At 43.3% G+C, this 27,524-nt stretch overlaps 4 protein-coding genes across 4 annotated transcripts; 3 read left to right on the top strand and 1 right to left on the bottom strand.

Moving 5' to 3' along the window:
* The first annotated feature begins 714 nt into the window (after window positions 1–714).
* ap1g2 (adaptor related protein complex 1 subunit gamma 2) lies at window positions 715–12,384 on the top strand. Its single transcript, XM_080503901.1, has 22 exons — window positions 715–844; window positions 1,878–2,080; window positions 2,557–2,681; window positions 3,288–3,429; window positions 3,530–3,626; window positions 3,714–3,790; window positions 3,886–3,981; window positions 4,156–4,236; window positions 4,776–4,874; window positions 4,975–5,030; window positions 5,921–6,034; window positions 6,295–6,435; window positions 7,059–7,113; window positions 7,657–7,779; window positions 9,000–9,089; window positions 9,276–9,403; window positions 9,615–9,719; window positions 9,828–9,975; window positions 10,415–10,577; window positions 10,698–10,849; window positions 11,215–11,313; window positions 11,589–12,384. The coding sequence occupies exons 2-22, from the start codon at window positions 1,880–1,882 to the stop codon at window positions 11,679–11,681; spliced, it is 2,385 nt and encodes a 794-aa protein (XP_080360027.1). The 5' UTR covers window positions 715–844; window positions 1,878–1,879; the 3' UTR covers window positions 11,682–12,384.
* Window positions 12,385–12,911: 527 nt separating this feature from the next.
* nedd8l (NEDD8 ubiquitin like modifier, like) lies at window positions 12,912–14,989 on the bottom strand. Its single transcript, XM_080503902.1, has 4 exons — window positions 14,850–14,989; window positions 13,520–13,567; window positions 13,339–13,421; window positions 12,912–13,261 (listed from the first exon to the last, which is right to left on the bottom strand). The coding sequence occupies exons 1-4, from the start codon at window positions 14,865–14,867 to the stop codon at window positions 13,141–13,143; spliced, it is 270 nt and encodes an 89-aa protein (XP_080360028.1). The 5' UTR covers window positions 14,868–14,989; the 3' UTR covers window positions 12,912–13,140.
* A 2,047-nt stretch (window positions 14,990–17,036) lies between these two features.
* Window positions 17,037–22,947, top strand: LOC308135196 (uncharacterized protein; the record flags this gene model as incomplete). Its single annotated transcript, XM_080503072.1, has 16 exons — window positions 17,037–17,103; window positions 17,180–17,364; window positions 17,443–17,546; window positions 17,625–17,716; window positions 17,800–17,980; window positions 18,063–18,168; window positions 18,238–18,326; window positions 18,438–18,529; window positions 18,618–18,721; window positions 21,411–21,511; window positions 21,606–21,694; window positions 21,774–21,954; window positions 22,039–22,144; window positions 22,215–22,300; window positions 22,385–22,476; window positions 22,934–22,947. The coding sequence occupies 16 exons, from the start codon at window positions 17,037–17,039 to the stop codon at window positions 22,945–22,947; spliced, it is 1,689 nt and encodes a 562-aa protein (XP_080359198.1).
* A 1,128-nt stretch (window positions 22,948–24,075) lies between these two features.
* LOC308135195 (E3 ubiquitin-protein ligase RNF212B-like) lies at window positions 24,076–27,343 on the top strand (the record flags this gene model as incomplete). The annotated part of the gene is made up of 7 exons (XM_080503071.1): window positions 24,076–24,175; window positions 24,330–24,361; window positions 24,469–24,543; window positions 24,736–24,842; window positions 24,927–25,029; window positions 26,028–26,091; window positions 27,309–27,343. The coding sequence occupies 7 exons, from the start codon at window positions 24,076–24,078 to the stop codon at window positions 27,341–27,343; spliced, it is 516 nt and encodes a 171-aa protein (XP_080359197.1).
* Window positions 27,344–27,524: the final 181 nt, after the last annotated feature.

Genomic DNA, 27,524 nt, shown 5'->3' with positions numbered 1-27,524 from the left:
AAGAGGGATCACATTGCGGAAGTCTGTCAGGTATGAAAACCTGCAGTGGGGCAAGAAGATCTTCCCAAGCACAATGAACCTGGAAACGAGTTGCGGCCTTCGCAATAATCACTGTGCATTTAATTAACCATGTTGACTTATTGAGTGTTTTTAGTTGTCAAAAGCTAAAGCAATCACACAGTGAACACAAAGCTAAATGTAGTTCAGGACCAGTTTGAGGCCCCGGTGAACAAGTGTTCCTTTCAGAATGCGGGAGGAATCGGAGAGGGAACATGCAAACTCCAGACATGAAGACTGGTATTCAGACATGGGTCTGCTTGAACTAAAGTGAATGTGACGTATGAAACGCTGGTCTTTTCTTTCTGAATCGACCTCCTCTTCAATTCTGACTAAAGTGAACTGAAAAAAGTGGAACCTCAATGCCATGACAAAATAAACTTGGTATGATATATATCTATTTTTATTTTTACATGATGGTCTGCTTCTCACCGTTCAAGAGAGACCTGAACATTGAATGCCTATGTGGTCAAAAAGAAAGTATAAATGAATTTAATAATTAAATTCAAATGCTAGTACATGATGTTATAGCTGGAGGTTTATTTTCTCAGTGCAATCAGTTCATGCCTGCATTGGCACTTTTATCCATCCATCCATCCATCCATCCAATAACGTAAAATCTTTAATGTTGAAACTCCAGACCGGAAGTGGCGCGGTTACTGTCGCTACTTTAACGTCTATGGATCTCAGTATTTGGGCCATCTGACTGCTGCGGACTATCCCTGTGTGGTCGCCTGTACGGGTATACGTTTTAAAACGAATACTGGCTTCTCTCCACATTTCCAAGGTAGGTCGCCATCTATAAGTGTCAACTGTTGATTTAAACTGACTGTCATGCTAACTGAGCTAGCTGCTGTAGCTCGCCCGTCCTCTACTGACAGCATCTGCAAGGTTAGCTCGGTTTCGGACGGTTTTTCAGCCCCCGGCTCGGTTCCCCGACCCGCTCCTTCCACCATCACCTCAACTTTGTTTTTTTTAAGCCCGACGTCTTCGATAAAGACGTCGAAATAATATCCATATGGAGCAGGTGAGAGTGAGTTTGGACGCTGGTGACAAGCACACCGCCGCAGGTGAACGAGGAAACAGCCAGTTTAATCAACTTGCAACTAGTTTGAGTCGCGTCAACAACTTTATTATCACGACCAAGTGATCTGGCGTGTTTGGAGGGGATTAAATAGGAGTTTCTGTGTTTTGAATACAGCGATTACTAGTTTCCCAGTGAGCTGCTGCACTGTGAGGTTTCGATTCTGGTAAGTCATCAGCGACACTATGCTGTAACGCTGTTGGTACTAATCATCGCACAGTAGTTACACTTTACCCATAAATCACTCATTGGTATTGTTACAAAGTGCTTTGCAAGTTTCCAAAATGTGAAAATCCTAAATAAAACGAGACAAAAGAGGAAAAGGATTAGTGTGTGTGCGGGATAAGCTGGTAAGGATGGAGTTCGAGTAAGGCTTTACGATTTATTATTATTAAGATACAGTGTGAGTGATAACTGTTTATACCATACATCATTAGTCAGCCATATTTTACAGGCAGCCAGTTTAGAAAAGTGAACACATCAGAGATTATACTCATTAACGTGTCACACAGCAGCATTTTACACAAGTTACAGGAACTTTGGCCGTCGCCTGAAAAGAAGCGTTACGAGACAGTGATGCTTTAAAATCCCAAAGTGCAGATGTAAGGACTGCTCTGATGTGATTGTCATAACAAAGGAGGATGTGACACATGTGGTCCTAATGTTCTGAAATCATTTAATTTTTTTTCCACATATCAACACGATCCTCCCACCACACCGGCCGTCACGCACGCAGCCATGTCTCCATCGGTGCCCCTCCAGGAGATGATCCGGGCCATCAGGTCCGCCAGGACGCAGTGCGAGGAGCGGGGCGTCATCCAGAGGGAGTGCGCGGCCATCCGGGCGCAGTTCAGGCAGGCCGACAATGGCGGGCGGTCACACAACTTGGCCAAGCTGCTTTACGTGCACATGCTGGGTTACCCTGCTCACTTTGGTCAGGTGAGTGGATTTTTTTTTTTGCTTAATGCCTGTCATGAGTTCATTCAGGTTAAACAGGGGGGGGAGCCGGCAAGAGGGCACAGCATACAGGCCAAAGCCGGCCCTAATCACTTGTATTTACATTCTGAACACTGATCCCCGGCTGGAGGTTATTTGTGTGTTTGTCACATAATTCTCGACAATACATATCTTTGCAATGTTACTGCTATGCACTTATTCACCTTGGAGGTCATTGGCACTTACCCTCATTTTAGAACTGTTTAAATTGTGGTTAATTCCTTCAAGCGAAGTCTGCGGGGGCGGAGATTGGAAGTGGGCCACCGAGTGCGTCCGGCCCGAGGGCGTGCTGCTCGACTCCGAGCTCACGCCGACTTCCAGTCGGAGTGGTTCAAGAGAGGAGGATTCCTCCCTGGGGGCATCAGCAGTGTCAGTACTCCGCTTCACGTTTTTCAGAGTTGTTGGCTTTTTATCACTAGATGGAGTGCGTGCGCATGATCGCCAGCTCTCGCTACAGTGAGAAGCGTGTGGGGTACCTGGGAGCCATGATGCTGCTGGACGAGAAGCAGGACGCCAGCCTGCTCATCACAAACTCCATTAAGAAGTGAGGACGACCCCAAAACGCATGAATTGAATGGGTTCATATTTGTGTGTTTTGATTACTAGCATCTCCATTGAATGGAAGAAACACAAATAGGTGCATTCACTCTGAAATACACTTCAATAGATTTATAGCCTAGTCGTACCTATTTTGTAAGTTGTTATAAATTCAAGTGTTTTCTTGGAAAATACAAGATGGTTACAAATAAAGTAGGTATAATAACTAAACGCTATTCAAATTAAATTCTTTGTATGAATACATTTGTGCTGAAAATAAAAATGCGTAGCCCAAAGTCTCTTTTTTGAGATGATTATGTTTGAAGGGGTTTTTATTATGACGACGTTATTTTGAATCCGGACGTATTTGTAACAAGCACACCAACACTTATCTACATTGTACTCCCACTTCAATCAGTTGTGTATCGTTTTCTTTCATTCGCGTGAACTTAAGAGTTGTATAAACTTAAGACTGCGCCTATTATTAACCGTATGTTTTCAGATAACCATAACAGAGGACCGCTTTGCGTGAATCAAATAAATACATATAATCCTAATTCAACACCGAGAGCCGCCTCATCATCCGTGTGTCTTTCTGTGTCTGTGGTTCAAGCGACCTCGCCAACAGTAACCAGTACGTCCAGTCGCTGGCTCTGTGCACGCTGGCCTGTATGGGCTCGGCTGAGATGTGCAGAGATCTGGCGCCAGAGATCGACAGGCTGCTCCGAGCATCCAACTCCTACATAAAGAAGAAGGTGTGAATCCCCGAAAGTCTCACTTTTTTTTATTATTTACTCATTGTGCCCCGTGATGCAACGCTGCTGACGCGCCGCCTCATCGTCTCCTCCCTTCCAGGCCGCTTTGTGTGCCGTTCACATCGTGAGAAAAGTCCACGACCTCGGCGAGCTTTTTGCCCCCGCCGCCCGATCGCTCCTTTCCGAAAAGAACCACGGCGAGTGAATCTCTGAGAACGACCGAAGTGACGAGCTCGTCTTGAACTTGTTCGTTCTAATTAATGCCCATTTGCTGCTCCCCTCAGGCGTGTTGCACGGCGCTGTGGTGCTCATCACCGAGCTGTGCGAGCGGAGCCCGGAAACACTGGAGCGGTTTAGAAAAGTACATCGGACACACACACACACACACACACACACACACACTTCATTGTCTTTGATTTGAATGTTGTAATGAGTTGATTGCGTTGTTTATTCCAGACAGTGCCTGATCTGGTTCAGATCATGAAGGGTCTGGTCATTTCCGGTTATTCTCCAGAGCACGATGTGGCAGGAATTAGTGATCCCTTCCTTCAGGTCAGTCTCAACTACTTTTTTTTTTTTTCTTTATTAACCCTAACTCAATTTGCAGCATTTATTATCAGGACTGTGGTAAACGTGTTGTTTTTTTTCTTCGCCGTTGTTTCCGCTGATCCGTCGTACCAAAATAACTTGTCCATCTGTTCTCTCCCCTCACGCCTCCGTCGGCAGGTACGCATCTTGAGGCTGCTGAGAATCCTCGGCCGCAACAACGAATCGGCGAGCGACGCCATGAACGACCTTCTGGCTCAGGTTGGATGGCCACTTTTGCAAAATGTCACTTTTACTCCACCCGTCAGGCTTGAATTTTAATCATGCCTCTGTGACGGTTTAGGCTGCGACACAAAGCGCCTCACAAAAACGTAAAATATTTTCACACATCTGCACACATGCAAAATTGAAAAGACCCAAAACATTTGCATGAGAAGACGGAATAATAAGTAATATTTTGATTAAGCAATCAAGATCAGTTCAAGATTGATTGGTTTTCATAAAACACACATGTGAATATGAGTTGTTGTGAAAAGAGTGGTATCCTAAAGATACAATCTCTTTAAGTCAGATGAAATAAAATGGATATTTAGATTAGCATGTGCCCCGTAAGAAAGTAAATTAAGTTGATTTGCATCTCTGGTCGTCACTTTAGTTCTATTTTCGTTCAGCGTGTGTTTGTTGTACAGTTTGGATCGTCCGGCTGTGTTGTTTAGCAGCAACATTTAATACTGCGTTTCATCTGTTTTCAAGACGTAGATGTACGTTGGTGCACGACTGTGCTGTGATTTGTGATGCAGGTGGCGACCAACACTGACAGCACGAAGACTGTGGGCAACGCCGTGCTGTACGAGACTGTCCTCACCGTGCTGGACATCAAGTCAGAAAGCGGCCTCAGGGTGAGAGACCAATCCCACGGCTCACCGCAGGGATGCAAAAAAAAAAAAAGACATGACATGGCCTCGTCTGATAATTACTCATTCTTGGGCTGTGCCGCAGGTACTGGCTGTGAACATCCTGGGACGATTTCTTCTAAACAATGACAGGAACATTCGGTAAGTGTGTTTTGTTTTTGTTGTTTTGTTTTTTTTAACTTTCCCCCACGTAACTCTGCTCTCTTCACCGTTCCCGCCTTTCGCTCTTGTCTCTCGGGGTCATTTCACCTTTCAGGGCTCGCAGTAAACTCACCGCTGCCTCCCAGCAGGATGCTATCGCCTGAGCTAACTTAGTACTTTCCTCCCCGAGAGCCACATTGTAAGGTCGCCGTCTGCCTCACCATGCTGAGGTGTCATATTCAGGCCGTGTTGTTTTTCACGGAGAGACAGTCGGGACTTGCTATAGATTCTTTGTGTTGTTTTTTTGTTTTTGTTTTTTCTGTGCTATAATTTTTTTTTTGGGGGGGGGGGGGGCTTTGCCTCTATAGGGGAGACAGGTCTGCCTGGTTCAGGCCTGCAGGGCCCCTGAGTCTCTTCAGGGCTGGGTGACAGTTTTTAGGCCTGGTTTCGTCCTGTGAGATCCGCCCCCGCTGGATAACAGAGCTCCCCTGTCCCGCATAAATACTTCATTAGGCAATTACTTATCCCAAGTGGAAAGATATATTATTTATCTTGGCAAGATGAGGAAATTAACTTTTTCTCGAGGCGCAGTCATGGTTGTCACCTCGTAAGTCGTTCATTATTTTAAGGATACATTCATCAAAGTACATTTAGTTTAGTTCCATGCGATCAGTCTCGTTGCGCTCGGATAACTCGTCCCACACTGTGCCTCCCTCACCGCACAAATATATATAAATTGGGACAGTGAGAGGAAACCAGAGTACCTGAAGAAAACTCCCATGGGCTCAAGGGAGGATCATGCAAACTCCACCACCAAACTCAAACCAGGGATTTTATTCTCTATGAGGCAAAAGTGGCAAACAATTTCAACCCATTTCATTGACTTTCAGGTACATTGCCATGACGTCTCTTCAGAAGATTGTCGTGACGGACCATAATGCAGTGCAGCGCCACCGGGGGACCATCGTGGATTGCCTGAAAGACCAGGATGCATCTGTGAAGCGGTAACTTTTTCACCTGTGAATGAAATGCATCTTCATCACGATTGGAAACTTTTCAGTTTGTCTGGTCTCCCGCAGACCCTTTTCATTTTAAGCTGCCTTGATTGTCTGTATATTAACACTCTGCACACACACGGCTGCTTTATTCATGTTTGTCTGTATTCAACCATATCGTGTTCTGACATCGCAATCGCCCGACTGATGAGTCCTGTTGACGTATGTATATACAACATGGCTAACGCGATACCTCCACCGCTGTCCAGTCGCGCCTTGGACCTCTCCTTGGCTCTGGTGTCGGCCTCCAACATCCGCTCCATGATGAAGGAACTGCTCCTCTTCCTCTCCTCCTGCCCCCCTGAACTGCGGAGTCAAACTGCCAGTGGTATTTTCATTGCAGCTGAAAGGTGCGTTAGAGGCCGTGCATGAAGTCCACGCATTACAAAAAAACAACAACACTTAATCTGTGCATGGAAGCGCACAACGCTTTACATTCATGCATGTGAACACATTCAATGTGCACTCTTGTGCCGAGCTGGGATCGGTGGTATTGTTACAATCGCGCCATGATAATGCGCACATAAATGCGATTGCAGTTGGGGTTTTTTTAAGTGTTGAAGCTATAACAAAAAGAGGTCTGTGGCGTTGAATTATATACTGTGTGTAGCTCCATGTCTCACTGTGTGTCTGTCTCCACTCGCAGTGATAATTTCGCTTCTCCACAAGAAAGTAGAACAATGAATGGCCCTTTGTCTTTGTGCGATATATCATTAGACAGCTGTATGTGTGCGTCGCGAATGGGGGGGTGGGGGGGATACAATGGACGAAACTGTGCGTGTGTGTGCGCGCGTGTGTGTGTGTGTGTGTGTGTGTGTGTGTGTGTGTGTGTGTGTGTGTGTGTGTGTGTGTGTGTGTGTGTGTGTGTGTGTGTGTGTGTGTGTGTGTGTGTGTGTGTGTGTGTGTGTGTTTCTCACACTCAAGCACCACTGAGTTCGCTGTGTGTGTGTGTGTGTGTCTCTGTCTCTGTCAGGTATGCGCCCTCCCAGCGTTGGCACATTGACACCATCCTGCATGTCCTCACCACGGTAAATAGACACTGAGGCACTCACCTGCTCCCCTTTTTTTTTTTTTTTTACCCTATTTTTTTTTTTTTACCTCTTCACAACCCAAGCTTTCTAATTTTGAACACACCGTGAGTAGAGACGACTCCAGACTGGATTATCGGTGGCTGCACATGAATAAAGCGCTGTTTTATTTGCACTTGCCTTTAAGCAATGCAGGTAAAGGCTCTGAAAAAGGCTTCATGTCGCGGACTATTGCTTCTCCGACTGCCGCTTTCTGTATCGTATGTTTTGTTTCTTGATAAAATAGCGCAGTCTATTTATTTCTCCATTTCTCCACATGATCGGTACAAAAGGTTTGACGGAAACAATGATTGGCGAAGGCTCTGGCATGAATTAGGGGGTTAATCCTTTATAAATGTCCTTTATGATGAATTGTTATGGAAATGTCGCGCAAGTGCCGGTCATTGTGTCTAGAGGAAAAAAGTAGCGTGACCTAAATACTTGAACCAGCTGTCTGGCTAATGAGGTTTGGTGTGCGTTCACGTGTGATTCCCACTCTGACAGGCAGGGGGCGACGTAAGAGACGAAACGGTCCCCAACCTGATCCAGCTCATCACCAACACCTCGGAGCTACACTCCTACACCGTCCACAAGCTCTACCGAGCTCTGCTCACTGACATCTCTCAGGTTTGGGTTTTTTTTTGTTTTTTTTTATCTTCTTGTCGACATGCAGCAGAGCTTTGCAATTGTTTTTTTTTGTTGTTTTTTTTGTATGTTTTTCTAAACTCACCATCAATCTGAAATATTCTCTTCACCCCGAGCTCTGATTTTCAGTTTCCGTCGTACACATCGTAGTGAGTGAAAATAAACTCACAAGCCAGTATGGGGAAGACGTTTTTCTGCTAAATGTTCAAAATCCATCCAGAAGAAAGTATGTCATCAAATAAAAAATTAGTATTATTTGATGGTTGAAGGTCCTTCATGTTCCACAATAATCCTCATTGTCATCCAGAGAAATGTGCATCCAACGGATCCCACAGTCAAGCGAGGGCTCTTATCCTTTTAATTCAGCACGGCAACATCTGCGATTGCTTTTTAACGTGCCAGTCAAACCGCTTCATACTGGCAGCTGACGAAGCAGAGGTCTTGCAGACCCACGCAGCCAAAGCTGTGGCCACCTACTCTGTGGTGCTGTGCGTTAAACCTCCCACCTCACGCACACCCAGTGGCTGCGTGAATTTGTTTACAGGACTCATAAAACCAGTGTCGACTTTGACTTTTCTAAAAATGTAAATGTCTTGTGAGTAATAGCGGTGAATGTGTGTTACACACCCTCATCGGTTTGAACTGTTATCTGCACTGGTGCACAATGGACAGACTGTGCAGGTGTGCGCTCAAACTCGTGTTTGAGAACAATAAATGAAGGGTCTGCAGTGGCCATGCTTATTCTACTATTAGAAAGTTCTCTGTTTTGCACACGTGATTTTTTTATTTTTTCTCCTAATTAATTGGATGTTCTGAACTAAATAAAGTCGAGTATTTTTACACAACTCGTGATCCGTCTCCTTCCAGATCATTTGCTATAACCGTTTTAAACCACGTATAGAGCGGAGCAGTGCCGGTGTCCCAGCAGAGAGAACAGCGAGACTCTCAGTTTGAAACTCGGCTGCTGCAGCCAGGTTTATTTTTGGGATCGTTCCGTCAGATGAGCAGCAGTGTGGTCTTCTGCTGTGTGGCGCCGCTTTCTCACTTCTCCACCACGTTTAAAAAAAAACCCTGTGAATTTGGCTCTCGTGTTCCAAACGTGCTTTTTTTAAGCCAAACCGACAAGAACTGTGACGCTTTAGCCTGCGAACGTGTTCGCTGGTGTGGACACGGTTCTGAGAGTAGTATGTGTGTGTGTGCAGCAATCCCTGGTCCAGGTGGCGTGCTGGTGTATAGGGGAGTACGGAGACCTGCTGCTGAAAGGCGACTGTCAGGAAACGGAACCTGTGCAGGTACGCACAGCAGAGCAAACGTTTCTTCATTTTACATTTTAAATAAGTAGTTTGTTTTTTGATTAAATGGAGAAAAATCATTTCAGGTTGCGTTCATGCTCAATGAATCCCGTCAGCTACGACGTGCCAGTTGTATAGAATTTCTGCTGAGAACTCTGTTGTGTCCGATGTGTCTGGCGTCCAAAGGTGTCGGAAGACGACGCCCTGGACGCTCTGGAGACGGTCCTGCAGTCCCACATGTCGTCCCCAGCGACCCGGGGCTTCGCTCTCACCGCCACCATGAAACTCAGCACCAGAATCACTGAGAATGTGGAGTAAGACGTCATTTGTTTCCTCGCAAACGGCAACCAAAATTCCAAGTGAAGCCAAACCATTCAGTTCCTTCTGAAGAAAAAAAAAAAATATCGAGCTAAAACTTCTTTTTTTTTTTTTATGTGTTTTGGTTTAAGTTTTAGTGTAACTTGCGTCAGCTTTTGTAATGTCCCTCTACCTAACTGCTCGTCCTTCCTCTTCATCACCTTTCAGCCGCATCAGAAGCATCGTCAGCATCTATGGCAGCTGCATCGATGTGGAGCTCCAGCAGAGGGCTGTTGAATATAACGCTCTCTTCAAAAAATACGACCACATGAGGTACAACGGCAGTAGAATAAAATCAGCTTTTCCTCTTCTTATTATGTGTTATTGTCAAAAAAAATTTTTTTAAGTGAATAACATGCTGACGTAGTCTCTGCTTAACAGGGCGGCAGTGCTGGAGAGGATGCCAGTGATTGAAAAGAACTCTCCGGGTCACACCAATGGAGAGGCGACAGGAGAGACTGTGAAGGAGGTTCAGCCAGTCAGAGTCAAACAAGGGGAGCTCCAGCTGCCGGCGCAGCCTGCCAACCAGGTACAGTATGATGACGGGACATGTGAGACTGTCGCGCCCTCTTTAATACAAACACACTTCTTTTCTTTTTTTTTTTTGTTTGAATCCAGGTTTAAACAGTATCACCAAATGAAATCTGCTACGGCGAACGTATCTTTGTACGGGACTGTACCACATTCCTGCCCGATTCCTCGCTTCACATTACTCACGCACATGTAACTTTGTGTGCAGTCATGCAACTGAAATCCTTTTTAGTATTTTCTGTTTTGACGGCTTGCATTGTGTCAACGTCCGCGACGCTACCTGACTGGTTTCACAGCAACTTCATGTTGACACACAAAGATCAAATACAATGGTTGCAGGCTTCCATCGGTTGTAGGATTTGTGTGTTACGGCTAATATGACGAAGTTGAATTAGGTTTGAATGACACGTCGTCCTTCGCTCTATGCTGCTCTTCAGGTTTGCGATCTGTTGGACCTCCTGAGCAGCACCGAGGAGCCTCTGCAGCCCGCCTCGGCAGCCGGCAGCTCCGGACCGTCTCAGTCCGCCGGTTCGGCCGGCGGCGCCGGAGGAGACCTCCTGGATCTGTTGGGAGGGCTGGACCCCATTCCCTCTACACCAGGTCTCACCCCGAAGCTTTAAGAGACGGATAATGTTACTCCTAACTTCAGTTATTTTGGAGAAAACAAAACAAAACAAAAAAAAAAATGCAGCGTTTCTTAACAGTTCCCTTCTTGCGCAGCTCCCACAGTCACGGTGTATGAGAAAGACGGCGTGGGTTTGACACTGAGCTGTGAGAAACAGTCGGACTCGAGTCTCACGGTCACACTGACGGCCTCCAATTCCACCGACTCGGACATCAGCAGCTTCAACCTGCAGGCGGCCGTGCCCAAGGTTCGTGCCACTGGATCTCAAGGGAGACGTAATGTTCACGTAAAAAAAAGTCACGTCACTTGTGGATCATCCCTCGAGCCTGACGACGCCCCCTTTAAAAGGGCGCCGCGCATAAGTGCCTTGCATCAATTTGCATGTGGACGAGTATTCAGGTTGTGTCCCGATCTTTCTTTACAGCAGCACAGAAATTCTCTTTGAAGCTCTGAAATAAATGTCAGAGGTTTTGTATTTTAACAAATAGAACATAGCTGTCAGTGCGTATTTAGTCAGTCATTTCCTTAATGGCTGCGACTGCACTGAGGGGCCTGAAGTATTCCTGAAGCAGATGTTAAATGAACTACACTTGTGCTCGATTCCCTCTGCAGAGCATCCAGTTACACATGAAGGCCCCCAGTGGGGACGCCCTTCCTGCTCGCGGCGCCGCTACAGTCACACAGGTAGTGATGCTCAACAACCCAAACAAGGTGAGAATATAAATAACTTGAGTATATTAGTCCCCTGGTCCCCTCATTACGTCCCCCCCCCCCGCGTGTTCCTGATGTATTAAATCTGTTCAGCGAGGGCGTCGAGAAGGTCGTTTGGAGTTCGGGACGTTCCGTCTGTTCCTCGCTGTGTGTCCCGTGAGATTTTTTTTTTCCCCCAGTTGGCCGTCTCGGATCAGCTCCAGTACCCTCCATTTTATTTTTTTGGAGCGGACATGGCAGGAATTAATCTTTGGAAAAATGTGTCTCTCTTCCAGGTTAATCTGAAAATGAGAATCCGCTTGTCGTACAGCAGCCGGGGATCAACGGTCCAGGACACGGTGCAGGTGGACTCCTTCCCCGCCCTGTGACGCCCGTCGGGAGTCTCTCTGCTGCTCCACACCGCAGCGCAAACTGCTGTTCCTCTGCTCAGTGGGTTTGTTTTATGGGGTTTTGTTTTTTGTTTTTTAAATATGGAGTCACATTTTTCTCTGGAAGTGTTAATGGGATTTCAGCACACTTTGAATATTACAGGTATAATAAAAAAAAAAAAAAAAAAAGTTAGTTTTATTTGGGTGGGGTTGCAATCACTACTGTACTTTGAAATGTTATCCATTAGGTGGCATTCAGGTTCTTCGTTTACAAGCTGCTACATCTGATTGTATTCTGTTTCACTCCATAATTATATTAGTCACCTATATTAGACAGTGTAAGCCCCTTGATCACCCACCCCCCCCCCCACACACACACACACACTCACACACACTTGCATCACTCCAGTCTCACTTCTTCAAGTGGGGAAACATTAACAAATGAGCCACGACCTTCAGCAGGAATCTCACGTATCCGGTACACTTGATTTTTATTTATGAAGACAAACATATGCATTTAAACTGGAAGGATTTGAAAACGCTACCTTACGTGCTGCACTTACTTGCCTTCTGTTACTCAGACCGCCCCGATCCATTTCCCCCCCCCCCCCCCGTGCCTTTCATTCCTCCTTTAAATGTCATCGAATTTTTGAGGCCAAGAATATTGAACACTTAAATTCCACGCATTGTTTGCATCGTCCCCATATGAGCAATACTTGCTTTTTTGTGAGCAGTGGCACCGTGTCTGTTGTTTACAGAGGCTCCAACAGAGTTATTTTAATTTCTGAGTACTGTGTAAAAGTGATGCGAGAAGGAAGAAAAGAAAAAAAACAACAAAAGATTGCCTACAATATGTATATTTTCGATATTAAATGTAAAAGCACAACTGAGTTTTAAGACTTTGTGAGATACAACTGTTTGCTGGAGGACGACCAGCTCAGAGGAAACATGCATGTCGACTCTGGTGCTCCACGTGGATTTAAGAGAAAAATTCTACCAGGCCGCTGCTGATCCATCACCTTGTCAGCTGTCGAGATCCGTCTTTGAATACTCAGTCTCAAGTTGTTTTTCTAATTAAAAAAATATAAAAATAAAATCAAGTTTTCATAATCCAGAGCAGTCGTGTGTATTTTGTCCTGCTGTGGGCATTATGACCACCAGCAGGTGAAGCAACTCATTTGGTAGCGGGTGGGATTTACATTGTGTATGTGTTTATATTAGAAGAAGACGTTTATATCAACTTCAGCATTTATTCACAAGCAGAAAGACCACAGTGCTCTTAACCTGTCCAAAAAAAAACATCTATAAAGGAATCAGAAAGTCCTTTTTTTTTGTGGTTTGGTTTGTTTGCGTTGGCCCGGGAGCAGGGGGGATTTTTCAAGATTTCTGTGCTGTAACAAAGTTACGAGGCGACAGACATCGAAGACAACGGCACTCTGCGGGCTCCGGCGACGGCGACTCATGAGGAGGGGAGCCGTGTGCAGCCTCTGTGGAGCGACGACCCCCCTCGTAGCGCCAACACCAGGTGGAGCACCGAGCCTCCCTGGATCTTGTAGTCTGCCGCCGTCTTCTCATCGTTCCTGCCGAGGACGAAAACGCAGGAGTTCAAGAGACGAGACGTTCGAGGCGAACCTGCAAGCCAGTGGAGACGTCTTACATCTGTTTTCCACTGTAGATGAGTCGCTGTTGCTGTGGGGGGATCCCTTCCTTCTCCTCCACCCGTTCTTTGATTCTCTCCACCTTTAGTTGCACAACAGAGGACACTTTTAGAAACGATACCCGACCACTGCCGCTTCGCATTCGTTCATCTGAAAAGACTTTTAACTTGAAGGCATCACCTTGTCTGTGGGCTCAATGTCGATCTCTATTTCTTTTCCAGTGAGAGTCTGAAACGTTAAGTAAATCATTAAAAATCATTATTCACAATAATAATGTGGGACTTTTCAAAACACAGAAACTGGACTCCTTATTTTGAATAAATTCTTCTTGAATTCCTCAAGTGGATGAAACCTTAAGACAATCATGAGCTCAACTTTGCTGTATTGTGGTGTTTTAAAGATCAAAATACATTTTTGGAGAACTGTTAAAGGAGAGAATTGAGAATATTCTTGATTTACCAACTGCTCAAAACACATCTTGCCCTTTTAGTTAAGTTGTGAACTTGCTTATTGAATGTTTTATTTTTAAATACCATAGATATTCTGTAGATATTTTATAAAATTTCTACCTTTTCAAGCAGTTCTAATACTATAAAACAAACCAACTGTGCACTAAAGGCAGGGGAAATCAAGTATCTCTAAAAAGACTTAAATAAACAGTTAGATTCCTATCAGAATTGAAATATTGTAGTCATCCTAATTTGGAAATTATATTGATGTTTTCTATTACGATGGTTCATAACCAAATTAAACAATTACATATTTCGGTGCTAGAAACACCTGGCTACATTCGCGTATGAGGAATTGTCCTCAAATCTCTTCAACCTTTCATTCCATGCTGGGACAACTAATGATCCACGTGATATAAAAGTCCAGATTAACGTGAGCATTTCAGGCGTTCCATTGATTGTCCCAGTTCCGTTTCTGATCTCAAACATCACACAGGCCATCTTTTTAGATCTTTGTTCAACTACTTCCCATTGAAACCAGATTTTAATCACTGATATTTAGGAGGTGGGATTTCTCTGGGTGTTCGGACTTCCTCCCTTGCAAAGATCATACATGTTATGTTTAAATACTGACTTTGAATTGCTTGGATCTTTAATGGACTGGCAAGCGGCGGTCTGTACGGGGGTATACGTTGCATTACTGCCCATTGTCAACTAGAATAGGCCCGATCTGGATGATGGACGAGTGATTTGGAGCCCATCTGGATGATGCGCGAATACAACTTATTTATACAATTGTAAGCCGTGGTCGCCCATTTCCAGTGACTTTCTTCTTTAGTAATAATGAATTTTACGGGTTATTTTTAAGTTGACGGCTACTATTTACTAAACAGCAACTGTAAAGATCACCCAGGGCTCAGTTTGTTTGTTTTTTTACGTTTTAATGACATAAAATCAAATGCCAAGTTAGTTTTTAATTCTGCGCGAGGCCCTGTGAGAAATCAATGGCGCTCAACGCTAAACGAGGCGAAAACTAAGCAAATACAAGAAACACGTCTTACCTTGACTTTGATCAACATGTTGATTAATGATAACGACCGTACTAAAACTGCTCAAACTGATAGAAGGAACAAAAACTCTCTACAAATTGTATTTAATGCAACCTGCTTGTCGAGCTAACTTCAATCACTTCCTGTGTAACACCAATGACGGTCCGGGCTGCCGGGTCAACTCAAACTCACGAGCGCCGAAGTTCCGCGTTTCTTTCCGTCTCTTCCAATCCGGTGAAGAATGACAGAATTCACGAATAAAGACGTTGTTCTAAACTTTCAATCATGTGCTTCTTTTGGAGGGATTTCCACAATTGTATAAAATTATAAATATGCAAAAAAATAAATAAAAGCACACTCCTTAGAGGAGTTTTGTTATATATTAAGCAGTATTCAAAGAGTGTGGCAACAATATTACAAATCATCTAGCCGAAATTAAATTCGAAATCGTTTTCTTAAACATATTCTAAATACTTACAGATGACATATGTGGGAAATTTCTACTGTCACAGAAGTTGTTAAGAAAAACATAACATCATTGGGACATCTTTGGAATGCTTTTTTAAAATCATAATAAAAAATATTATATCAATAAGTACTTTAATGAGCCCTTTAAAGAATTCATCCATAGTGTGGGTGTGTGGTATGTTATAGCCATAAGAATTTAAACAAATTCTTAGATGGAAGTCAACTAATACTGATGATTGGAGAAATCAACCTGTGTTAAATTAGAGTAATGGCTAAAGATTTTCCATCCTCTAATCGATAGATTTTTCATCCCACTTTGTCAAACTCAGGGTAACTGGCTGCTGGAAGTGACCTTGGCAGACGATGAACAGACAGTGATGCACACCTTGGACAGGTTGGCGTCCCACCACGAGGCAAACACAGAGAGGAAGACGATCACATATCCTCTCATTCTCACCTACAATTTAGAGACACCGATTTGCCTCACCGTAGGAGGGAAACAGTAATCAGAGAAAATAAGATCAATTTTCAATTTTTTTTTCTTTAAATGAAGGTTAGGATGCATAAAACAATATGCTCTTGATAACGCCTGTAACTTTTGCAGGTCCTCATTGAGTTAGGATAAGGATCTATCTTTTTCATATATGTGAAGACGACTGAAAAAAAAGTTAAATAAAAATATAAAACATGCAAATTCAGACAGAAAGGAACCAAGTTGAAATGTAAATGGGGTTGTTCTTGAAGTAAAGCAAGAGTACTTGCCATCACACTACTCTCTGACCTTTGAGGGATAAAAAAGAGTATTATATTAAGAGCCATTTTTTTTGGGGGGGGGGTGCTACAAATAACTTAGTTCATATAGTGATATTCAAAATGTCCTAAATAGTTTGCATTAAGGCTTTCTACAATTGTGTCTTCATGGTTCACTGCTTCTGATAAACTTTGACTGTCTTGTTCATTTAGCGATATAAATGAGATAATTAGATCAATAGAGATGAGCAATATTATCAACATTTGGGAAATAATGGAGTAATCTCAGCTGAAGTGTTTCTCCACACAGAGAAGTAGATTTTCAACCGTTAGGAGAGAAGATCAAGTAGGTATACAGAGTACATAAACAACGAAGGCCTGAAATGTAGTACAACTCATACACTGACAACTGACAATTTATCATGAAGACGTGAATGATCTCCTGCGATGCGTTGTGGCTCGTCTCACAAATCACCAGTGTCAGTTGACTGATTGGTGTGAATGTTAGTCTGAAACCTCAATTGGAGGTGGAGTTTGAAATCAGCGCTGCTATGAGGGGAAGCCTCGTTCAAACTTCTCTGCATGGATGAATTTTACAATTATATCACAAATGTTGCACACAAGTCATCTTTTTGCTTCACTTGAGCCGACGTAGATTCCAACTTTGCCAATGTTTACAAATATCTATGAATTCACGCCTTTCTTTTAATGATGGCAGCAAATCGACATTAAATGTGAATTCTGTGGCCACATTCAAGACGTTCAAAACGATTACGCTTGTTTGATATAAATCATTTAGATCATCTGAACTCTCTGCCCCCTCTGTCTAATAGTCTCCCTAACTTAAATAACAATGTTGTGAGATTTCTTGCTCAGACTGACTGCTGCTGCCCCGCCTCCACACAGGTGTCCATCGTTCAGTCGATTAGACAGAAACACTATAAGGTCCTCAGGTCACAAGTGAATCTCAATCGTCCAGTCATGGTGGCCCATTTTTACCTCGGTGTGGTAGTTGCAGCTGTTTTCACGGCTACGGTCATCAATGCAGGTATGCCTCACGCACGGCGAGGACTTTCTGTGTGTTTTGTGTCCTGGAACAAATGCTCATGAGAACTTTCCCACAGAAATCAAAGTGGTCTGTGAGAAGGACGGCGTCAAAATCACATGGAGGATCGGGCGGGAGGTGGTGCCGTATGCGGCTCGACTCTTCCTGGGGAGCTGCATGCCCTCTCGGCTCCAAGTTCTGCCCAGCGGAGACGGCGACGCCTACTTCAACTATGACTTCACGGCTTGCAAGTTTAAAAAGCTGGTAATGTGTTCAGAAGTGTAGCGCTGATGCACCTTTCAGTCACTACTTTTATTTTAAGTTAGTATTTTTCCTCTGCAGATGAAGGGGAAAAAACTGATCTATCAAAACCAGCTGAGTTACAGACCTGAGGCCAAAACTAAACCAGCAGCGTTTGTGTATCCTGTTGAATGCGTTTATAAAAGGTAGTGAATTTTATTTTTTTGTGGCGGTTTCAGAGTTGACTGAACAGTGTTATGACTGACTTTTGTCTAATATTTCAGACCTGAGGGATGGGTTCCCCCATTTCTGAACCCTGGATCGGGTGTTTCTGAAGGCCACGGAGGGCTGGTCTTCCACATGGCACTACTAAATGGTTGGGTTTTTTTTTCAATATACTGCATTTAAAAAGGATGTACACCGGTCCAGGCATGCTTCTGAACCATCGTTCGCTCGCAGAGCAACTCACGGGAATCGCAAAGAGCAACATCATCCCCCTGGGCTCATTCATGCCAATCTGGGCAGCAGTGGAACAGAAGTCCCATCAGCCGTTGATGCTGCTCATGGAGGAGTGTGTGGCGGCCACCACACCCGAAATAAAGCCTGGCACTCAGCTTTACCCCATCATTGGCAAGAAGGGGTTAGGTCGCCAGTGTCTACCAAATCTCTACTGAACATGGGAGGGATCATTTTATCTCTAATCTGAGGTTTCACATTTTTAGGTGCCTTTTGGAAAGTGAGACTAGAAACTCGATGTTCCTTCCTCGGTACCACTCTTCAGCGCTAATCCTCTATTTGCAGTCCTTCAAGTTTGGGCTTGGAAAGGAGGTGATGATGGAAAAATTAAATATCAGAAAATGGCTTTTTGAGTACTAATTTTGTTTGTGTGGTTCTCAGGTGTACATCCACTGTAAACTGGTCGCGTGGGATCCTGAAGCTCTTGACGAAGATAAGAAGACGTGTCATTATGTGAAGGAAAATGAGAGGTAATTATAGTTTTAAAACCTACTTAAACTAATATTCATTTTGCCAAGAAATTATGTGCAAAGTACTGTTCTTAATGCTGACATAATTGCCACGTTTCCCTCTTGCCGTAGTTGGCAGCTTCTTGAGGACCCGTTTCAGAGCGCTCTCTGCAGCTGCTGTGCTACAAACTGCAAGACGCGCTCCAAAAGAGGAGCTGAATGGGGTATTGTGTCAATGCCACCTTGGATAATTGTGAGATTGTGCTCCTTTCAGTCATGATTTCGCCACTTTTTTTTTTTTTTTTGTTCCAGAATCTCACAGCCTGAGTCAAACAACTGTGTTGGGACCCATCATCATTGTGGACCAATCTGATCCGAGGGCCAGCACTTTAGTGGAACCGGTCGTCGAGTCGGAGGTGAAACTAGTAAAGGCTGCTCTGGATTTGAAGTGTTTTTGCTCTGACGTTTAAGCACTTTTGTCTTTTACAGGAACAGCTGAACCTTAACTGATGGTGACGCCAGCAGTGGACCCCAACCCTTTTAATTTTGAAAGTTGGATGGTGCATTTGTTTTTTCAGATTCATTAAAAGTATAGCAACAACTGACTTTGTGATTGTTAAATCTGTAATTTCCTGATTTTGATTTTGTCCTTTTCACAATTGCTAATTTTCACTTGTAGCATCTTGAAGACTGAATACTGTGCCAATAAAACTTCTTGACATGAACTGTGTATCAAGTTTGAAATGAGCAAAGTTTAGACTTGTTAAAATGGGGGTATTTACATCTAAAAGAAGTTTTCTGCTTTTCTAAACTGGCCGTTTAGTCCAAATTGGAGTTATAACCTTAATCTTTTAATTAATATTTTCCACAATAGTGTCTGGGCTCAATTCTTCTGTCCACTTTCTCAGGCTACATAAAGTCTAGTTTTCCTAAATTGAGTTTCACGCTTGTAGAGTTAATTCCAGTTGGATTAATTAGTCTTAAAGCGGTTTACATACTAAAAGCTCACACACACGCTTGGCGTCTGCTGCCATCCTCAAGACTGGCAGGAAAAACCTGCACTACAGCGGCTTGGAGTGACAGACCTAAAGCCTTTAGTCCATTGGAATAACTGACATTCCTGAGAGCTGCGGGCACTTGAGGTTCATTTACTGCTTTTAAATTGGTAATTGTGTATGATGGCCTGAATGTCTTTGCGGATGTTCTAAAAGTAAGGCATTTAAGATCTTCACATGGAGGCACACGATACTTCCTGTTTCTCCTGCAAAGCTCAGAGGTTCAAACAGGACTGCGAGACCAGCATATTAAACTATGTTTTTGTCTACAGTTTGAATTGGGGAGAAATTACACAAATAGTAACTGATTTTATTCCCTTCAATGAACAAATGGTTTTGGGGGAGGAGGCTTCTTTTGGAGCACATTTGGCTTGTTTAAAATTGGGGAAGGAAAGATTGCTCTCGGGTAAAGTGGAAGTTCCCTCTTCAACATTTCTAGGAAGAATTTACTGACTGCAGTAAAATTATGGGAAAAGTATCATTTGTGCTCAACTGTCCTAACTCTAGTTCATTTTTTTGGGGAATTAAATTGAAGTACAAGGAGATTGAATGTCTCAGCGTATTCTATCTTTTGAGTATGCACAATATTTCCTCACACCATTAGAATGACCAAACATTTTTTTCACATCCTGTCCAGGTCCTTTTTTTTAACATTAGAAAATTCTACCAAGGACTTTTAAGAATGTATTTTAATTGAATGAAATACCGTTGTCCGTACATCTGATGTAAGTTGAGTAAATGTTAATCTGAAATTTGATGAGGCTGCATCAAGTGTTCTTTTTTTACTCAATCTTGTTATAATGCCATCCATGCATTCATCCTGGAGAGGTCATTAGTTCATCATGGAGAAACACCACTTCACACATTCACACCATATACAGCATATTTTGCACTACAAGAGGAACCAGGTGTACCTGGCGAAAACATGCAAACTCGGCATTAAAATTCTGCCACGCTGGGACTCCAATTGGACATATCCTCGCTGTGAAGTTAGACTGTTAGCATAACCCTCCTAATAAACTCTTACTCCACATTTGTCATGCCACTTTTTGTTTAAATGAACATTTACTGAACTTTGAAATGACTGTTACAAGTGAGCTTTTTTTCAGATTTCTCAACACAAGCCCAAATCCCCTTTGTTAAATATACATGACCTGTAATGTAGAAACTCCCATTAACCTCACATATACCTGCAGACCCACCTGTGGCTGTTGCCTGCTGCTTGTTACCAGCTGAAAGACGTTGCCTTGATTGACCCAATCGGGGAGAATAAAACACGGTGAGGAGGAAGCAGGCAGTGTTCTGTCATGATGGCTTACGTCTGGTGGTGTGTGCTGCTCCTGAGCCTTGTCGCCGCCGTTTCAGTCAATGCAGGTAATGTATGGATGACGTGGTAAATGCTCGGATCTGAACCAAGAAGAAAGCTGTGTTTTATTTTTTCTTCATTTAGACATGACACTAGACTGCAGGCGTGATTATCTGTCGCTGGTGTGGACGGAGAGCCGACCGCATGTTGACACTTCACTGTTCCGTCTGGGCAGCTGTTTTCCAACCAGCACTACAGCGAGGGAGGCTGTTTTCAGCGTTTACTTCACTGACTGTGACTTCAGGCGACTGGTAAGTACAGCCTGTTGCGACCCACAAAGAGGGAACGTATTTAAGGACCTCATTTTAAACCTGCATTTGGTTAATCTGCCTCCTATCATTGAACAAGTACACAGGTGGTGTATATAAACCCTTTTCCACCTGTCCTCCAAAAAACAAAGTTCTAACCTAAAGATGGGTGTGACAGCCCAGACTTGACAAAAAGGTGTGGCAATAGGCCAATACTGTGCAGGGCTGTCGAACCAGTATTGGGCTAAGGCACAAAAAAAAAAAAATGGGACAGCTGGTCTAGCCACGCCAAAGAACTGATGTCTCAGAAAAGCCTACTGGGAAATCCCAACGAGTGACTTGGAGCAACTGACTGCGAGAGCGTGTGCCCAAAAGTGATTTTTGTGAATTGATTCCCAAATGCTCGTAACCCTCTCTCCCTCCCTCTCTCTCTCAGGTCACTGGGAAGATTCTAATGTACTTCAGTGAATTGTCTTACAATCCTTCTGATTCTCACGCACTTCCCGAATCTTATCTGATCGTCTGTGAATCTGAGAGGTTTGTGTTTACATTAGAATATTTCTCAGAACAAGCGATTTCAGATTTGAATTGATTTCGGGTGAGTAACGCAGCCGACTTTTGTTAAATGCAGGCCTGGGGACTGGAGCCCTGGGTTCTTTCTGCCAGAGTTCGATACATATGACAAAGATGCACTTGTGTTCCATATTGGACTCATGAATGGTGAGTATAAAGTGTGTGAATAAAAAAACTTTTTTTTTTTTTAAACTCTATGCCACTGATGTGTATCTTTTGGCTTTAGCTGATTTTTCAGGTCCTGCTGAATCAACAAGTTTTCCTCTTGGCTCCATGATCCCCATCATGGCCAGTGTGGAGCAGGAATCCCATCAGCCTTTGCTGCTGCTACTTGAGGAATGTGAAGCCTCCACCACACCAGACCTGCGACCTGGAAGTAGCTTGTACACTATAATTTCCAACAAGGGGTACTGTATTCGCGTCTGGCTCGAACTTTAGTTTTCTTCGCCCTCCAAGTTGTACATTCAGTAATGCAACTTTTTACGATACAGATGTCTTGTGGACAGCAGGGAGTCACGCTCGCACTTTGAACAGAGAGGAAAATCTTCGGAAATCAAACTGTCCCTTCAAGCGTTTAGGTTTGCTCTGGGGGAAGAGGTAAACTAATTATATCTTAAGTTTGAAAGTCTCTTAAGAGATGTGATGACTGACGTGTCATTTGTCTCAGGTGTTTATCCACTGCACTGTTGTGGCTTGGGACCTCGACGCTCTCGACAAGACCAAGAAAGCCTGCCACTATGTGAAAGATCAGGGGTGAATAGTGGAGGCACTCGAACCTGAATGTGAGAGATCTGACCACTGCATGACACAATGGCAAATTGTTTTTGTTTTTTTCAGTTGGGAGTTGCTGGACAATCCTTCAAATAACGGTTTGTGTGACTGCTGTGACTCCAGCTGCAGGAGTAGGAAGATCAGGAGTTTACAATCAGGTATCCATCATGACACAGTTGCTGGTGTAATTTACTTGTTTTGCCGTCTGTGCCTAAAAAGTTTGTTTCTTTGTAGAGAAACGTGCAGTCAATCGAAGGATGATCCTTGGGCCACTAACGATGACAAACTAAGTATGTTGAAGTAGATGCATTTGAAAATGAGTTGGCATTTGTTTATATATATATTTTTTTTCCCACTACAGGAACACTGCCCTGACTGGCTCCTTCACTTGGACTTGAGTTTTTAATATTGCAAGAGCTTGGTGCCCGTCTTTGCATGTCAAAATATGCGACAAATAAAGATCTGTGGATTTCATGATTTTTTTTGCCTCTGAATATTTTCAAGCTGTCAATGGCTGGAAAGAACATATGATTTAACCTGTAAATCTGAGTTGCTTTAGTGCAGAGGTCCAACCTTGGTCCCCCAGCCCTTGTCTTGCATGTTTTGGTTCTCTAGGTTGCAACACCTGATTGCAATGAGGGGCTCGTTATTGGTCATTAGATTCAGGTATGCTGAAGCAAGGAGAACTAAAACGTGCAGGACTGAGGTTGGAGACCTCTGCTCTAGTGGGTGCCAAGTAGGGCACAATCTCTGGACTTTTACTACCATAGCCACAATCAAAGGGTCTGGAATGGGGCTCTGGAGCCTCATGAAGCTTTCATTAAATTCTACATGTACACTAGTTTGCTCATTTTTACTTAAAATGTAAACTTGGTTTTAGATTCTAAAGACTATTTGTGTGCCCTGAATATTTTTTTTCCCCCTTTAAATTCTCACGCTGGAAGCCAAATTGTTTCAGAAACGCACAAATGGCACGAGTTGGCCCCGCCCCTTCACGGTTGCCTAAGCAACGGGATTGGAGACGTGGCTCGCTAATGGATAGCAACCTTCGTCAATACTGAACGTTTAAAGTGCGATAGGTAACTTTATAAGATAAGACTAATCAAATAATTCCCGGAGAACATGTTTTTACTTCTGTATTTACGCGAATGTCGGGTGTTCCGCCGTGCAGATTATGCATGCTGGTTAGTTAGCTTTGCTAGCACTATTACAGGTCATGTAAAAATGTTTCCCACTCTTGCAATAAATATTTCTTTATATGAACTCGCGTACATGTAAGATATAGTTGAGGGGGACAACTAAGAGTATAGCTTTGCTTCTGAGGTTATAAAATGCAACTATCAATGTAGTGATCACAACAAAAACGTGTGTTAAAGACAAAACAGTTGATACAAAATGTAATGCTAATATTTGGGACATCTTGATTTTGATGCAATTTATGACTACAAATGAGGTGTTCATCCATTTTTTACCTTATGAACCCCAGCTGAACATTTGTTGCTCACAGCTGTTGGAAATTGTTAAACACGCACCGGTATTGAAGGTACTTTTCTTCTGCTTCAATATAACAGCAAAACATAAATATTGCTGGTTTATAATTCATAGGAACAAGGCAAAGTGAACAGATATTTGGTGTATTTAATTCTTAAATGTTGCCAACATATGTTGAGTGTTAAAATACAACTTTATATATTGTAAATTTTAACATTTGGTTTTAATCTTTTTGCCTTGTAATCTGAGCAGATAAAGGACAAAAAATGGACTGGTTCCACTGTAACCAGTGCTTCAAGAAAACTGGGTCAAAGTTTGCCGTGTCAAGCTGTGGCCACATCTTCTGCGATGCATGCATTAAGCCCAGTAAGAGCATCACGATCTATGTGCTTTGCGTAAAATCATCATCTTACTTAACACAATGAGAATTCTGTCCAGATCCTCATGGATCTTGTGATTTATACTTTTTATTTTCTTCTTCTTCTATTCCCTCAGATCAGTGTGGTGCTTGTGGGTGCAGCTGCAGCTATCAGGCCATCACAGATGATGTTAGTGAGTTTGACATCATCACAACGTGTTCCTGTCGGACGCCACCAAAAAAGAGGATGGCCTCTTTTAACTTAGCCGCCATTTTAAATGCAGATGTGTTTCTATGTTAGATGAAGCCACAGGAGAAAGTGTTCTTCCAGGACCCCTTGAAGCTTTTCCAGTCACGCTTGAAACATCTAACCCAGGTCTGTTTATGTTGTGCATGAAGTTACACAAAGCTCAGCAAAGTACCAAGAGTTTGAACGGATTACTTTTGTGGTTATTACTATTCCGTTTAGGCGCGCGTGAACTTTCATCCACTTAGTCGGAGCAGATCGCTGTCGTGTTTCCCCACACCGTTCCATAATATTTAATTGTGATGTCTCCATGCCCTTCAGGTTGCCACTTTCCAGCAGTCACAGATGACACTAATCACAGCACACTTCAAGCGCAAGTCCTCTGATCTCGACAAGCAACTGAAGGACGTCACAGATCAGAGTTACAGGTGACTTTATTCTTTAATATTGGTCCTGGCAAGATGTATAAATAAGCCACTGCAGCAGCTTTCCCGTTGTGTGTTGTCTTCAAGACAAATTTCGGAGCTGAAAAGGGAGAACTCGGAGCTGAAAAGGGAGAACTCGGAGCTGAAACTCGAGAATGCGGATTTAAAAAAGCCGTTTTCCAAGCGGAGGGTAAGTTCTCCGCACGTCGAGAAAGTTCATGCTGCCAGTCACGTTTCGCACAGCTCATCTTTACCTGCACACTTTCTGTGTCACAGGTCTCGACGGGACAGTTTGTACCTAACAGGTATCACGTTATCAATCAAACTTCTCGAGGTTAGATCTTAAACAAATCAGTGTTTTTTTTTTTCTTTCCACCAGCTCCCAGAGGATGTCCCTCCCCGTGGCCGTCACCTCTCCAGGTAACTTTTAACTTTAAATTTGCTGCCGTTTTCAGTCCCGAAGGTCATTAGCAATTTCATTTGAATCATTTCTGTTGAAATGTGTGCTTTTGTCTTCCAGTCACCCCTCACTCAAGACTGCTAAGGTATGTTTGAATCTGTTATGTAAATGCCAATTCACTGTTGACATCACATGCACACGTCACGCTGGGGCTCCCGTTTCCACGACGTTCCGAGTAAAAAGGCATCGTTTTCAGAAAAGGTTTGCGTCTGTTAACACGGAAACAGCAGAAACACTGACAATGATGTCGTCTGCATGTTGGTGCCACCAGATTTGTTTTGGTAGTGAAACCACACGCGCGTGTAAGTAGAGAACAATGCACCATAAGCATCAACAATGGCCAGTTCACGGTCATTTGCAACAACAGACAGACGAAGTTGGATCTCTACTGTGGGTGACTCTCTACTATAAAAGTACCCAGGAGAATGTGGACTGAGAGTCATGACACTGGAGGCAAACATTGTTGTTATCGTCCGTCATCTTGTGCAGAATAACTATTTGCTACAGTAGCTGCGTTTCTGCCATCTACACCGAGACGGGAGCTCGAGCATCTTGAGAAAATTGCGTTTCCACCCCCACCCCGTTTTCCACAGAGACAAAAGCAGAGTGTTTTCAGTGGCTGTGAGCACCATTGTTGTATAAACGCACCGGAACGCAAGGAAAGGTTTGCATTTTTCACTTGAAAACGGCGCGTAAACGGCGCCTCAAATGTGCTTCCCGTGTCTCAGTTGTATAGGATCTGCGGAGTCCCACAGGTGGTCCGGTGTCAGAGCTCCGAGTCGCTCCCTAAATGTAAGTCTTCTGCTGTTTATAATTGTGTTTATAATTGTGTAAGATCTATTCAAGGCCACAGGGAGATGTGTTGGTGAGCAATCTCTTGTACACAACGTGGGTTCAGATCCAAAGGGAGCTGTCACTTCTTACGCGTGCGTGGGTTTTCTATAATTCTTTCAAACACGCATTAGAAGAAGGGTTGACTATAATTCTTTATTTTAATTTTTCTTTTTTAAGTTTGAATGTGTGACGCCGTCTGTCTCTATGTGCAACAGCTAACTATGGTTGAAGGCAGAATACACTCAGGACTGGTTGCCAGTCCATCACAGGGCAAACAACAACACACAGACGTGCATTCAGCCCGACGGGAGATTTTGAGTCACCAGTTACCCTCAAACACAAATTTTTTTCGACCGCGTAAGGAAACCAGAGTGCTCAGAGATGAACCCAGCGACCAGGGAGAACATGCAAACTCCACACAGAAAGGCCTCAAAGCCCTTTTTAAACATAGGGAACATTTTCATTATGAGGCAGAGTTGCCAATCAACAGTATACTGTAAGTGTTCGATCAGAAAAATGAGCAGAATAGCAGAAAAGTTTGCATTCTACTGTATTTAAGAGTCTGCAATGAAACCCTTTGCTCCCTCAACTTCTGCCTGTGTGCAGCTACAGGACCAGTGTCATGTTCTTGGTTTGTGACCCTTTTCCGTTACTGGGGATACCGTTGTTACACATATTACTTGTTTGTGCATCACAATGGTTGGCAAGTGACTCAATCCACTCCCAGTTTGATCTATTTTGTGAAATATTTAAAAAGCAGAGAATATATATATATACTCTCGTTATGGTGTTCCTCTTTAAATAAGTATACATCTAAAATAGGAGTCTTGCCTGCAGTTTCATAGCACTTGGCTCACCGAGCATTCATACAGCTGTCAGGTTCATATGATGCTTGATTTAGACAGATTAACTTGAAAATGATGGGATTAAAAATGTCGTGTTTGGCAAGACACTGAATGTAAAAGCTGTTCACCTATATTGGAAAGTGCTGCACTGCGTCGTCAATTTTTTATTTTTTTTCCTCAAATCAAGAATAACTTTCCTTGTTTTGTCGCAATATGAAATTTATAGCAGAGTTTGGAGTATAACTGGAATATTCAATTCAACGTGGCATAGATTAAGCGTTTTCATTGTTTTGTGAAATTTAGACAACCTTTTTCTCCGTTTGTCGCCAGACTCCTCAATCAACTTCGTCCATTTCCAGCCATAGTTCTCGTCAAGAGCAAAGTAAGTGTGGTCTTTGTCCTTCTCCCATTTGTACCGAGGTAAAAGTTGATATTTTGCTTCCCTGTGCACAGACACATGTATCTCAAAAGATTACAACAGTGGAAGTTTAATTCAAATGGTGAAACTTCTCATTTATTTCACACTGATTTATTTTTTTTTTTTTT

Source organism: Blennius ocellaris, assembly GCF_963422515.1.
Source record: "Blennius ocellaris genome assembly, chromosome: 10".
Taxonomy (NCBI): domain Eukaryota; kingdom Metazoa; phylum Chordata; class Actinopteri; order Blenniiformes; family Blenniidae; genus Blennius; species Blennius ocellaris.
Note: the sequence above shows the minus strand (reverse complement) of the source record. Positions and strands in the feature narration are given on the sequence as shown.

Coding starts and splice junctions, on each gene's coding strand:
- ap1g2 (XM_080503901.1), top strand. CDS start 1,880: ATGTCTCCATCGGTGCCCCTCCAGGAGATGATCCGGGCCATCAGGTCC. Junction 6,436..7,058: donor ATTTTCATTGCAGCTGAAAG/GTGCGTTAGAGG, acceptor TGTCTCTGTCAG/GTATGCGCCCTCCCAGCGTT. Junction 11,314..11,588: donor TGCTCAACAACCCAAACAAG/GTGAGAATATAA, acceptor TCTCTCTTCCAG/GTTAATCTGAAAATGAGAAT.
- nedd8l (XM_080503902.1), bottom strand. Junction 13,422..13,519: donor ACATTGAGCCCACAGACAAG/GTGATGCCTTCA, acceptor GTGCAACTAAAG/GTGGAGAGAATCAAAGAACG. Junction 13,262..13,338: donor ATCTACAGTGGAAAACAGAT/GTAAGACGTCTC, acceptor CGTCCTCGGCAG/GAACGATGAGAAGACGGCGG.